We start from the raw sequence: 14,578 nt of genomic DNA, 5'->3' as shown, positions 1-14,578 counted from the left end.
TTGTTATTCTCAAGCTCTCTCGCATCGGCAGGCCAATGTTCACGGTAATTTGTGTGATTTATAGTGTTTATGCAAGCGAGTGAAAACCCGGAGGAGAGGAGAGGAGAAGAGAGGAGAGGACAGGGAAGGGGAGAGGAGACGAGAGATGATGATTAACTGTTTGATTGCTCCGCTCACTGTTCTCAGAAAACATGAACTCCACTTCTGTTCTGTTTGTTGGTCACAATGGCAAGGAAGGAAGGAGGGAGTAGGGAGGGAGGAGAGCACACTGAAGCACACTGTCATGGAAAATAACAGGTTGTCAAAGCTGTGATAGGTAGTAGATAGATAGATAGATAGATAGATAGATAGATAGATAGATAGATAGATAGATAGATAGATAGATAGATGATAATGAAAATAATGAAATAATTGTTTCTGGCAAAGTTCAATGCAATGACTTGTAGTTTATTAATTAATCGTATTAATATGATAAAAAAAGTTTAAATTAAATGTGAATAATATATTATTAAATTGTATTGGCCTAGTAATAATAATAGTAATAATTATTATACGTTATATTTTTAATAAATTTGAATTCATTGAATTTCATTTTGAACACAGATCTTTTACCTTTCCACTGAAAAAAATGATCAAATCAAATCAAAATTTTCCAAGACTTTTGTCAAGGAATACAGCCATTTGAGACAGGAGACATTTAAGGATCAATGGCTTTCAAGATAAAGTTGCTGCAGCATGGAAGGTGGAGGTGATTGGGATTTCATGGCAGGAAACGCATCAATCAGAGATGAACTTTGATAAGCTGGCGTGTCGGGCGGCCGTCTTTTCCCTTCAAAGGACTTTAGTAACAGGTTCAGTTCATTCCACAAAATCAATCGCCTCAAAAGTCAAATCAAACGACAGAAGAACTGATGCTGAAATTTCCGTGGCAGGTGACACCCTTCTTGGCACGCTGGGCATGAAAGGTGTCATGGGCTTGAAAGGAGTAAAAAGAAACACGTCATAACCCCCTTTTGAAGATATTTGTATTTATGATATGTGATAAAAGGGGGACCATGACAAATTCCTTGCATAACAAAATGTACAGTACTTGGCCAAATAAACGGATTCTGATTCTGATTATTAGTAGCGGCATTATTATGAGCACAATAATCGCCGCTAATGAGGTTGTATCTAAGCCCTGGTTGCAGGGGATCTCAACACTTAATTTCTACCTATGCATTTTAATGGCGGTGGTGTCATATTGCGTGGTCCACTGCGCTTAACATCCCGCTAAACTCCTGAGTTTTATAAGACATACAAGCTTCCTTTCCCCCTCCTTATCTTGAGATGACAATCCTGTCCTCTATCCATACGGAATGTGTCCCCCGACCTTGGCTCCCACGTGACGGAGGCTTATTAAACACAGGGAGATATTTTATGGCGCGTGTTCTTATTTAATAGTTCATTATCGCCCGCGGTTTAATCTTCCGTTTCTCCTCTGAGGAGATTTTGCTTTCCCATCTGCACCTCTCCTGCTGAGGTGAATACCGCAGCGGCGTTGCAGTGAGAAATCCCCAGTTGACATACTTGAAATATGAAAGATTTGATTGCAAAAGGCAGAACCTTTTATCATTCGTTATCTTTTCATACAGTAAATATCGCTTAGAGTATAAATGCTGTCGTCATGTGTGATGATGTGTACCATATCACAAGCTCATTCGCTCAATATGGCAGACTATTTAAAACCTTGAACGCTGTAAGCACAACCCCAGCCTCCGACCGCTGTAAGATAACACTTAATGCGTGGCTCCATTCTGTGACCCAGAACACTACAGTGGTGCGTCATCACATTACGAAAAAAAATGTATCTGTGATTGGCTAAAGTCACAGATAATCTGGTTCTGAGATTACAATACTTTTAATTCCTCAGATAACAAACGGTTCCGTTTGGAGGGTTATCATTTCCAACATAACTTTCCTTTGGCGACCTAAAACTCCAAATAAAAAATGGAAGTTGAAAGGAGCCTGAGTTTCACTGAGTTTAACTTGGAACCCAGTGGCGTCGTTAGAGGTGGGCACAGCACGGACTGTGCCCACGGCGCGCCAGTGATGCCCGTGATCGGCGCGCGAAACAGTGTGTTTTTATTTAAGATGTAGGTACTTTTATTTTACTCTGGTTTCTTTTGGAACCCCCTTTGCAAAAGCAAGATCAATTCTTCTACTGAGCGAAATACAACAACCATTTCAGGTAAAGGTAAAAAAGAATGGGGTCGTCGCCTTTGAGAGATTAGGCGGAGTAATGAGAAAGCATCTGCAGGTAAACCAGATCTTTGCTGTCTTTTCTGCCTCACGTCAGTCTAAAAAGGTGCAAGCCTAGATGAAGATATATTTTATTTGCTGCATTCAAGGGGAAACTGTCTGTGGCTGAGGCTGGAACAGTCCAGGCTTGGCCAATCCAGAAGCGAGAAGCCAATGGATCATAGCGTTAAACAACACAATCAAATGCTTATTAACATTATACAATAGGATTGATGTGAACTTGATAGCTTTTTTGTCCAACAGAAGTGTCTTGGCCATTACCCTTAGTATTTGTTTCTGTTCTTAAGAACATACTCCTCGATTCTATCCAAGAATTAGCAGTCTTGGTATACAAAGAACAATTGATTTGCTCAAACTCATTAAAGCGGCATCGCTGATCAATATCGGCAACCGTTCCCGTTGATCCCTTGTAGGATTGTTGGAAAAATACCTAACCAGGCTGAGGCGAATGACGCTGTGCTTTCCAATTCGTCCATTATGTCTGCTCTCAGCCATGGCTTTGCACACAAGACAGCCGAGCAACAAGGCATGAAAGTCAAGCAAAGGCAAAGGCTAATGCTCAGTGAGTTCTGCGCCGTGGTGGACGGACACCAACAGCGCCAGCCGGACTAAGGAGAGACAGGGACAGTGTTTGAGTGAAACGGTCCGAAGCCGTATGACGTCAAGGAGGCACTCGGTCGCAACCAGAGCGTGAGTGAAATGCAACTGCGCGGCTATTGCTTCGCCCCTGCAAGAACGCACACAGACACCCAAAGAAAGACACAGTCATGGCAGACTCTCAAAAACTCACAACCCTTGCTGTCCTTACGTTCCCTTTTCTATGTCTGTCCTTGGATTTTATTTTTTTAGCAAGCCTACTTCAATCTCTTCCATTGTTCCCAGACCCTTATGATGACCATTCGGGCTCTCTGCGTCTGATCACCATCAAGCCCCTGACGGCCCAGCCGACGTACTCCTACCCCTCCTCGTCTTCCCACAGCCAAGACTCTGTGGTCCTCAACGGGGACGTGAGTACAATAATATATCATACAGTCCATACTCCACACAGCGTTAACACTATGTGATTACTCCTGAAAGCCCCCTGTACACCTGCATACAAGGTCATGAAATTAAACCATTTCTTCACACTAATCTATTGAGAGGAATCAATCAATCAATCAATCAATCAATCAATTCAATCAATCTATCAATCCTCTAAAACTAGCTCAAAACTATCTATTTGCTTTTGCGCTCTGTGATTGAAGCTATCACTGTGACAAGACAAGGACGTGGTGATTCATTCTCCTCCCGATTCAGGAAAGCCTTTCAGTTAGAGGTCCAGTTCGTTTTTCTAACCTGGTGTGTAGGTTCGACATTCCTGATCAAATTACATCAGTTACTGACCATTTTTGCATCAAACAGAAGTGGTTGTTCCGCAGTTCCGCACGTGGCTAGCTGTGCATACAAAAACCAGGAATTGATTCACAATGCTTTGTTGTTTCACAAGACCTTTGCACTTATTGATCATCTGTGCCACTGAAATGACCTAAACGGGAGAGATGGTGGATAGCTACAATATGGATCATTATTTTCACTTCACATCAATTCATAGCATTGTCTTTTGAATCAATTTATAACAATGCAAACTGTTGTATTGTTACACCCCTTATTGGACATGCTGTAAGTAACTGTTCAGTGGCCTAAGTGTTCAAAGGACATTTAGCACAAGCGTACATAGGGTTTTAAACTCAGATGTGCTCAAGGTTTCCCCGCTCTGCACCATCTCAGGCCAACCCAGGTGGGCTGAAGCAGAAGTCGGACATCGAGCACTACAGGAACAAGCTGCGTCAGAAGGCCAGGAGGAAGGGCTACGGGGAGTTCTCGCTGTCGGAGAGCGGGAGCCACGGCTATGGCCACCGTGACGCCAGGTCCGGTCGCCACGAGAATGGGCTCAAGGAGCCAATGACGGCTGAGGAGAAGAGAGCCTCCTTCGCAGGATGCCATAAGAGGTACAGGATGGACCTAGAGGGCCAAAAGTCACTCTCACCCAATCTCCTTGAGCCATGAGTCACAACTCTTCACTCACGTATCTCGTTTGTGCACGAGATAAATTGTTAATAGCTGTTTGCTAACTTTGGGGAGGGCAACTAAATGTTTCCTGCACACTGTGGGGGTGTGGCCTCAACTACAGTTACATTTTGTCTGATTTAGGCCTGAAGGTTCCGGACGAAAAAATGTGCATTTTCATAGACAATTCTGCGTCAACAATCTTATTGGTACCTTGGTTCCTTGAAAAAAAAGTAAAATCCAAGACTTGATACATGACAGCTTTGGGAGATAAGTAATCTACAAGACCATAACAGCATTGCATCAACAATCACCCGATCACAGATCGCTCGTGTCTTGCTGAGGGAAGTTACAGAATATTATAAGCATACTTATAAACAATACATTGTAGATCTGAACTGAATAAAACATTTGCAACGGCACAGCATATATCTGGCCTCACTTATTCAGATTTTGGTCAATAGTTTAAGTGATGCGAGAGTAAATTTCCAAACAAGCCAAAGCTCTTGTACTAGTAGTGGGAGGAGTCGGCCGAAACAGACCGATACTTACAACAACTCTTTGATCTTCTGGTTCTTTGGTTGGTGCATCACCATAGCAACAGTCGATGGTCCTCATGGGTACTGTAGTATATTGTGCTTTTTCAAGACACCGACCTGACAGAGAAAAACATGTTTCCCAGAAAGAAATGGAATCATTTGTAACCAATTCCATCATCTCACAGAGCGGTTTCATCACACAGGAGACTCTACACTGTGTAATCTTTGAGGTTATCTTTTAGAATAAATTCTCCTATTGGGAAAAAAAACAATGTAGGAAAACGACTGCTTGACTGCTCTACCTGATGCATGTAATGTTAATGTTTTGCCCCTTTCTGGCAGGTACTCCCACCCCAGGGAGCCGACCTACTGGAGCCGCCAGTCCCTGAGCAGTCCCAGTCCAGTGGAGACGGAGATGGACCTACTGGTGCTGAGGGAGCGATCCCGCCGGGGCATCCGCAACACCGGATACGATGTGGGTACACAGAGGGAGCCAGGGACAGACTGATGGGGGGATGGATGAGCGGATGAGTGGATGGATGTATGAGTGCATGAATGGATGGATTGTTGGACCCATGTAACTGTTTTCTGACTTACAGTACTGTGAAGCTGATCGAAAGATAGTCGGGCCGGTGAATAGACGGACTGGATGGATTGTCTGACCAAAGGATGGATGCAGTCAGAAATAGACAGATGTGAAAAAGGAAGGTCCAGTGCAGCAGGAAGAGGGCGGGGCCTTGCTCAACATGTTGTTGTGTTGGTAGCAGCCACAAGAGACATAAATAACCCTTCTGATCGATGAAGGCTGCAAAGAGAAAAGTGAGAGAAATACAGGAGATATCCTTGAAAAAAATGATTTTTCTTTCTTTCTTTCTTTCTGTCTTTCTTTCTTTCTTTCTTTCGTACGTGACGCTACCCCATCTCCCTCTGTCTCTCTCTCTCTTTCTCTCTGACACTCTTCTTCCTAATACTAATACTCTGAGTTTATACCTGGCGGGGATTATCAAATTAACTCTCCATGAACTTTATATAATAAAGCATTTCCTCAAAAAAGGAAAGACGAGGACAGAGTGAAACGGGGGGGGGGGGGGGGGGGGGGGGGAAATAATAATAAAGATTAGAGAGCGACAAAGTACACAAAGAATCTGAAGAATCCTCCAATTTAAAGACGGCGGGCGGGGGGCGAGGTGACGGGAGATGACAGTGAAAAATTACGATGGAAAGATAAAGGTGCAGAAAGGGGGGAGGGGGGCTGCAGATAGCGAATGCTAGCGCTCTTTAGCCCTTCCAGTTCGCCTGTCCTGGGCTGCCACGTTTCCAAGCTGAATGTCAATGACTTTGAATGTGATTACAGCCTATTCAGCCGTTCAAAGGGGAAAGGCGATAGCGGCCTCGGATACGCTGATCCCTTCCAAGCCGCACGTGGCTTGGTTTGCCTATATGTGTGTGTGTGTGTGTGTGTGTGTGTGTGTGTGTGTGTGTGTGTGTGTGTGTGTGTGTGTGTGTGTGTGTGTGTGTGTGTGTGTGTGTGTGTGTGTGTGTGTGTGTGTGTGTGTGTGTGTGTGTGTGTGTGCGTGCGTGCGTGCTTGCGTGCATGTGGGTAACAGGTATGCAGCTCTGACTTGGCGGCTTGGTAATTGTATTTGTATGCTTCTATAGCGCTCCGATAACCAATGTTATTTTCTATTTATGTCTGGCTGCAGCCTGCAGCACAAGCGATTGTTGGGCTCGGTGCGTGTAATTTGGGGCTCAACACAAATGTTGAGTTATATGATCTATTCAAGGATGGAAAAACAGTACTAAACAGCACTATTACACAGCAATAAGCACCATCAGTGAGTAAGTAGTAAATTGTGGAAATTGATTTCTAGGTCTTCAAGCGTCCCTCAAGAATGGTGACAATATAGGAAATAGTATACATTTAAAACCCAATGGGGAGCACAAGTGGAGATTCTAGTAATAACAGAGTTCAAGTAATATAAATAAAGAGATAATCAAACATTTAAAAAATACATTTTTTCAATAAAAACAAAATGTGCAAAAACAAAGGGCGATGAATGTATTATTCAAAGGATGCAAATAATTACAAATAATTTATTCACAAGTGCAAGGAATCAGATTTCCAAATTCAAAGTTAAACTTTTTGTCACATGTTATGCTCCGCGGTTGGCTACAGTTATTGCTTTAGCTCAATACTGTTAAATGTAATGGAGCTTTAAAAGACACAGGGTGCTTAAACTTAATAAATGTATCTACTATAGTGCAATACTGTTAATAAACTATTGGTGGCCTTATGCTCCACCTATTTGGAACAAACGCCTAGAAAACTGCAGGTCTGCTGCAATTCTCACGTCTTTTAAATCAAGGCTGAAGAGTTTGTTTGCCGCTGCCTTTTACGAAACCAAATATTCATTTATTGCACTGCACTGTCACTTTTATGACTTGATTTTATGCATTCTATTTCTTAACTTTATAATGTGTTAACAAAGAGTTAAACAAGGTTTCTTTGATCCATTTCTTGCACTGCACTATAATTTTATAATGTGTTTCTTTGCACTTTGTCTTCATGCTTTTTATGTTTTATGTGAAGCACTTTGAATTGCCTTGTTGTTGAAATGTGCTTTACAAAAAAACGTACCTTGCCTCATACTGTACACTAGTAATAAACTATGTACAGTATGTTGAACCCACAGCTTAGTTTTTTTTGTTAAAATGTAGTATTTCAGTTTCAAAGTTTTATTTGCCAACGCATAACATTACAGTAAGTGTTGTGTTCACACTGAAATGCAAACACAATAGTACAATTTTAAAATAGCTTATTAAACAAGTTAAAATGACTTAACAACCAAGTGAAAGTGACTCCAATACATTTATGATCGACAACTCTTAGATTTACTTTAAAAAGATCTTTGTTTATTTTGGCTGGCTTTCATATTGGCTCTACTGCTCATCACTGCGGGCGAGGTGTACAGCAAACATAGTAATACTTTGTTAGCGAGAACTATATGAGTGATGAGCTTGCCCCATTGGATAGAAGAATAAAGCGCAAGAGATAGATGAAGGGGAGGTGGAGGGAGCACAGCAACACAACAAACAGCCAGCAAAGCAGGTAGGGCAGCAGAGAGTGGCTGTTTTAAAAGGCCAGCCTATTAAGGGCTTGGAAGTGTGTGGCGCCATCAAGTTGTCTGACAGAACTAGCTCCACAAGATATGCATCATTCTGAAAGAAAACTAATTTTACTTCACAATAAGATTTGACAAAAATTAGGAAAATATACAGAGAACATTTACTTCATTTTAGTAAGTAGTAATGTAATTCTGTGTGTGTGTGTGTGTGTGTTTGTGTGTGTGTGTGTGTGTGTGTGTGTGTGTGTGTGTTGGGTTCCCAGGCCGAACCGGAGCCGTTCGAGGAGACCAACATGGACCACCTGATGACCTCGCTGGGCTTCGGCGCCGGCTCCACCGGCACCAGGAACGGGAGCCTGGGGGTTAAGGGTCATTGCGGCTCCGACTCGTCCACGCTCAGCTCGCAGCCCTCCATCGACGAGGTGCGCACGCAGATGCACATGTTGCTCGGCAACGCCTTCAGCCTTGCCCCGCCGGACCACGACCCCCCCTCCCCGCCCACCAGGTAAATTAGCCTTTTCTAAATGAAAATTGGGATTCGAGCGTGATGCCACAGAGCCGATAAATAGTAACAATAATGTTTCTGAAAAAAATATATATTTTAAACCCGATCCCTCATGTAGACAGTGAGATAGATAGATGGATAGACAGACAGACAGACAGACAGATAGATAGATAGATAGAGACAAAAGGCAATAATATTATCATAATATAATACATAACAATATATAATATTTATAATATATATATATATTTTATAATATTAATTATAAGAAAAAAATGGCTATGTGCATTAAACCTAAAAATTAACTAAAAAGTAGAACTAGAATAGAACATTATTAATATTAACATAAATAAATGTATATATATATATATATATATATATATATATATATATATATATATATATATATATATATATATAATAAATAATAAAATAATTACAAATAACTAAGAAAACAATGAAATAATGAAAACAGATCAAATTAAAACAATAGGTTTGATCTTAGGGCATCATCTTCTGACTTCTTGGTGTGGAAACGTGGGGGCGAGGAACAGGGACAAATGATCCTATTTGTCTCTCCTCTCCACAGCCACAGCCACCGTCGCCACCTCCACCATGCCCACAGCGCCTACAACCCATCCCACACCAGCCCCTACAGCGAGGGCGTGACCAGCGCCCCCGGCACCATGAACCACCCCTGCGGCGGGCGCCAGAGGAGCACGCTGGGCTGCGTCGACATGCACCAGTGCAGCCTGCCCAAGCCGGTCAGTACAAGGGGATGCTGGGACGGCAACAAAGAAGAGAAGCCAATAGAGAGGAGTGGGATTGAATCGAACACAGTAGAAAGGAATCGAATAGCATCGAATAAAGTAAGAACAGAATAGAATGGATACAGTTGGCAATTTAAATCAAATGTCTGTCAAATTAAACATCGCTTCCCAAAGTTCATGCGTGATTTTGTCGAAACAAACAAATTAACAAGCAAAAACCAGGCCTGGATCTTATTTATAGTGCACACAAGTGCACAGCTAATGTGTACGTGTGCGTCTTTAAGATGTTAAATTTGATAATAAATAAATATTTATAAACAATAATATATAAATAATAAATAACCATCTATTTAAAAAATGCATTAAATGCTGAGCGAAATAAATAAATGGTTTGAGATTAATGGGTAATAATGCGTGTTAAACGAACCCAAATTGGTTAGTATAGAATAGAATAGAACAGAATAGAATAGAATAGAACCGGCATTTGGAGGGGGCAGTTAGTTATGGGGGTGTGGATGGTTCACTCCATGAAAGATGGCTTCCGTGCTTAAATGGAACAAAAGGCATTGTCTTCTATGTTTCTGTACTGCGGTCTAAAGATCCAATCTACAGTAATCCACAGTGCAATCTGTCCGCTGCTGTAATAACTGTACCGTTGTTATATCTGACCTTCACCCACAGCAACATATCTGGAAAGTAGATCTGAGGAAGGTAGCCGAGGCCTTTAACACTTAGGAATAGAGTGTTAAGTGTGATTTAACCAGTTAAATCAGGAGCACTAACTTTAGGAATTGGGCTGACAGAATGGAATAGGTTCAGTGGGGACTGTATTTACTGGGAAAAATGGAAAGATTGTTCGGAATTTTTGAAACCTTCCTGAAACCTTTCCATCTAACGTAACTTTGCCTACTCCTCCACTCCTATCATGTCCTTCGTTGAGCGTCTGCTTTGTGATTGCCTGTTATAGGGTTTCCGGTTCACCCAGCTTCCTGATATGGGCATCGGGTCCCCGCCGCCTCTGATCCCGTCCCGACCTGGACCGCCGCCGGGAACTTCACTACGGCGGTACAACAAAGACACACACACACACACACACACACACACACACACATAGATTAAATGATATATATTCTAAGTAAATATATACAGTATATATCGTATACATTCTGAACGCCTGAATGAAAAGACACACAAATCACGTAACACGGGATAGCTGAAACCAGGCTTTTACTTTACACACACACATGAACAGCAGTAACTTTTATCAGTCTCAAAGCATACTCTTTTTGGTCACGTTTCAACCCAGACTATTGGCAGTTCCTTGGCTTAAATTTTTTTAGATATCAGCATATTGGTTATGTTGAATCCTATATGTATGTATATATATATATACTGTATACATATATATATATATATATGTAACACCTTGACCGAAACTACGATTTCGATCCGTGCCCATATGTGGTCTTTAAAGGCTCTTCTGTATCAGTTCCAAATGCAAATGCAAAATAAGCATTTAAGCGCACCATGGAAACCTTTTGGAGCGGCCAGAGAAAACAGGCATTCGGAGTCCATCGGCTATTCATTTTGAATTGCATTAGAGGAGACGCCTTTAAAAAAAACAAACTAATACTTGAAATGCACTGACCAAACCTCTGCAGCAGCTCTGGTCCTGCAATGCTCCCTGATCACGCTCTCTCTCTCTCTCTCTCTCTCTCTGTCTCTCTCCAAACTCTTTTACTTTGGGCAAGGCGCATATGTTAGTCTGCATCATTTGAGATGAGCGGCTCCTTCATTTAAATGCTGTTACTGCGTGCACGGTGTTGCTGGGCACTTTAGCACTGCGGAGACAGCTCCACGTCTCGCTAAGTTCGCCCCCTAGTGGTGAAAGGTTGAACGTCAAAACGTTGGCACTAACATTTTAAATCACTAAATAAAAAATAATGAATAAGAAGATGGCGCCAATGCTGGTGTACATCAATTTTGCATTTCATCCACCCCCCCCCCCTCAAAAAAAATAGATCAATAAATCAGTGTAACCATTCGAAATATTTCAGTATCTAAAAACTGAGCTGCACCGACTGATCCGGTGTGTCTCAATAAGCAGATGTGTGATCCGTGGCTCCGCGGGGACCGGCACTGCAGCGTTTGGATCCGTCTTTAGTATGCATGGGGGGAGACTTTGATTTTGGCCAGAAAGTGGAGAGGTGGTGCGTTCGGAGGGAGGGGAAAACGCCGGCACCTGGAGTGACAACAAACGCCTGCTCAGGGGGAGATGGAAAGAGATGGAAAGAGATGGAAAGAAACGAAGGGGACGATCTTGCAAGGCGCGAGAAACAAACGGAGGTTGACAGTGTTTCAATCAGAGATCACCTGGCGGGGAGAACTGCGGCACTCCTTCCACGGTTGTAGCTATTGGAAGCGGCAGTGTGTTTCCAAATGCAGAGGAGACACAATAGTACACACACACACACACACACACACACACACACTAACTGTCAGGTGTAAGCCAGTGAAGACTTAGCTGCGCACACATTCATACAGTGTATGTTCTTATCCTAACCCCCCACAGTTCCACTCCCGATGTGAGCTTGAAGCCCCGCGTGTCGGAGGCCTCGGACCTGCAGAGCCAGCAGCACAACGGCGCCCCCTATCTGCCGCTGTCACGAGCCCCCTTCCCCGCCGTCACTGTCGACCAGTCCATTACCACCTACTCAGGTGTGTGTGCAGCCACCATCAATACACACCCCTGCAACGACAGCAGGAATAATCGTGTTGTGATGTTATTTTACTAGATAACGGCGATAATAAGGGATAATGTAGTGCCAGTCTGTCTTTATCGCAAAATAACCCCTGGCAGGGTGATCAAGGCCCCTTACGCAATGGCAGCACATTAATCGCTCCTATTTGCTGAATTGCTGGTTACTTACTAAATAGGTACTTACCCTACATATGGCTGTTTACTGTAATAACATAATTACTTATTCAGTTACTAATGAAATTATTGTTAAACTGAACATTTACGTTAATCGTGGAACGAGACTGAATGGGATGTTGGTTTTCCATTGTAGTTCCTTTTTGGCATCACAAATTGGTGGCACCAGCTAACGTTTGCAGAAGTGATTCACAATTAACAGATCATTGGTCTTTATTCAGAAATAAGTGAGCGCTCATTGCCACTATTGACCAATCAGAATTGAGTATCCAACAGAGCCGTGTAATGAGTTGTATCTGGTTGTATTGGGCAGCTCCCAGTAGCCAACAGCACAACACTGGTTGTACTAGGTAGGCACAACGCTCAGTCTCCAGTTTTTACATAATCTAAAACACTGTGCTTCGCCAGATTCTCATGCATTAGAGTATACAATTTAATCAAGTAGGATGATACTCAAGTAAATAACTCTTTCCATATGTACATGCATTGAAGGGCATCGCATCTTTTGTGTTTGAACTGGACTTCTCCCGGTGCTTCCTGTTGCTTATGGACCTTTCAGGGCACCGCCATAGCCCTGACCCTGTCGGTCTTTTGCAGGAAACCCAATGACAGGGGTCTACGCCATATCAGCCAATCGTCCCGGTTACTCGGACTACTTCGTCATGTCCCCGCCCTCCTCGTACCGCAGCCCGTCCTGGATGTCCTACCCCCCCGAGCCCGAGGACCTCCCACGGCAGTGGAACGATACCCCGGTGAGACGGCACTTAGCTGTAATGTGGTGGAAGGAAATTGTCCTTCGTTTACCCTGTAAAGCCCAAATAAAGCAAGTGAGCGCAGAGGAAAGTTGGAAAATGTGTGAGTTCAGGACCAAATCCCCTGATGTATGGACACATTACCATGCAATAGGATTGCTAGGATAAACAATTGAGAATCATTGAGAATATACATATAAATACAACATAAAATTAACTGTACAGAGAGTTCTCAGGGAATGTTGTAATATTACAACCGAGGGCTCTACACCGTTAATGCACTGTCTGTCAGCTTTTCCTATACTCGTTCTTTTTATTTAATCAGTCATTCATTCATGGTCCTTATCGTTGAGGTTTCCCCACCGTGTGAGTCATCCGGTCTAACACCGGACTTGCTCTTCTCCCTCCAGAACTCCCGTCACCTGGAGACCATCTGCTGAAGTGGTTCCCTCTCTGGCACTGAGCTGAAACAGCCGATACCTCGGTGGGCAATTTTTTAAGTAATTTTTTGATGTAGACTCCAGGCCAATTGAATCCATTAATATGTGTTCATATGCAGGTTGTATTTAAATGACATAGCTTAAGGGAGGTTTAAGGTTTGAGTTAGGATCACAGAACAGCAATTAGTAAGTTGATAATGTGCAGCCAGATGGTCATTAGCGCAAAATAGTGATACGTAATAATACGTAAAATAGTGATGCAACCTGATCAACCTGTTGCCGCTTATTACACGCCTACATAGTAAATAAATGGATACATTTAGGTGGAATATTGACTTATTGATTGATATGTATAACTAGTATGCCTAGTTTAAGAAGACAAATAGTGGACAGCAACATCGCTAACACTGCAACAACGTAGCAAACTATAAGCTCCACAAAAAATGGCAACATGGCGCCGCAGACAGCTGCATCGGTGTGTCGGTGCGCATTGGTTTGGATGTTTTATTTGTAAACTCAGTGTTTTGTGACAGTCCCCAGAGCTCTTTCACCATAAAGATATCATGAACCTCAGGGTTACAACTCCTGCAGATTTATTTTCCACTTTCATCACGACTTCTGTGGAATTACTGGACATTCTGGTCAAAGGTGCACTCTCCTTTGTACACACAGTGAAAGGGAACTGTGCAATGGAACGGTGGAATGGAACTCTGTCTCGGTGTTTACATTCCACCACAGGCCAATGTGCCGGAGGCACAGCACATGCTCGCCGACCAGATACTGTGTCTGGAGCAGACAAACCCGGACTCCCTAGTTATGGTCCTCGGCGACTTTAACAAAGGAAATGTTCATTAAATTCCCCACCAGAGAGCAGACCATTCTGGATCACTGTCACACTACAGTAAGCTGTGCATATCACGCCGTCCTCCCAGCTGCATTGGGATACTCTGAAGTCATGGTCCACCTGAAGCCTGCATACAGGCAGAAATTGAAGCTCTCTAAACGTGTTGTGAGGACATCAAAGCTGTGGACCAGTGAAGCTGTGGAGGATCTTCAGGTCTGCTTGGACTGCACCGACTGGGATGTATTCAGGACTGCTACTAACAGTCTGGATAAGGCTCCACCTCCCCCAACACAAGAGTGGCCTGGGCCTCTCCACAGCTGC

General features: G+C 43.0%; 1 protein-coding gene across 1 annotated transcript in view; it reads left to right on the top strand.

The window, feature by feature from the left end:
* The window catches only part of kiaa1549la (KIAA1549-like a), a gene marked incomplete at both ends in the record, with an annotated part of 103,735 nt that extends 90,322 nt beyond the window's left edge, over positions 1-13,413 (top strand). Inside the window, 9 exon segments of the mRNA XM_080002361.1 lie at positions 3,184-3,308; positions 4,069-4,289; positions 5,229-5,361; positions 8,275-8,516; positions 9,106-9,280; positions 10,254-10,351; positions 11,859-12,004; positions 12,819-12,973; positions 13,384-13,413. Of these exon segments, the coding sequence (XP_079858487.1) occupies positions 3,184-3,308; positions 4,069-4,289; positions 5,229-5,361; positions 8,275-8,516; positions 9,106-9,280; positions 10,254-10,351; positions 11,859-12,004; positions 12,819-12,973; positions 13,384-13,413 (1,325 nt within the window).
* Positions 13,414-14,578: the final 1,165 nt, after the last annotated feature.

Source organism: Zeus faber (assembly GCF_960531495.2).
Source record: "Zeus faber genome assembly, chromosome: 6".
Taxonomy (NCBI): domain Eukaryota; kingdom Metazoa; phylum Chordata; class Actinopteri; order Zeiformes; family Zeidae; genus Zeus; species Zeus faber.
The sequence above is the reverse complement of the archived record's forward strand: the minus strand, read 5'-3'. Positions and strand labels throughout refer to the sequence as shown.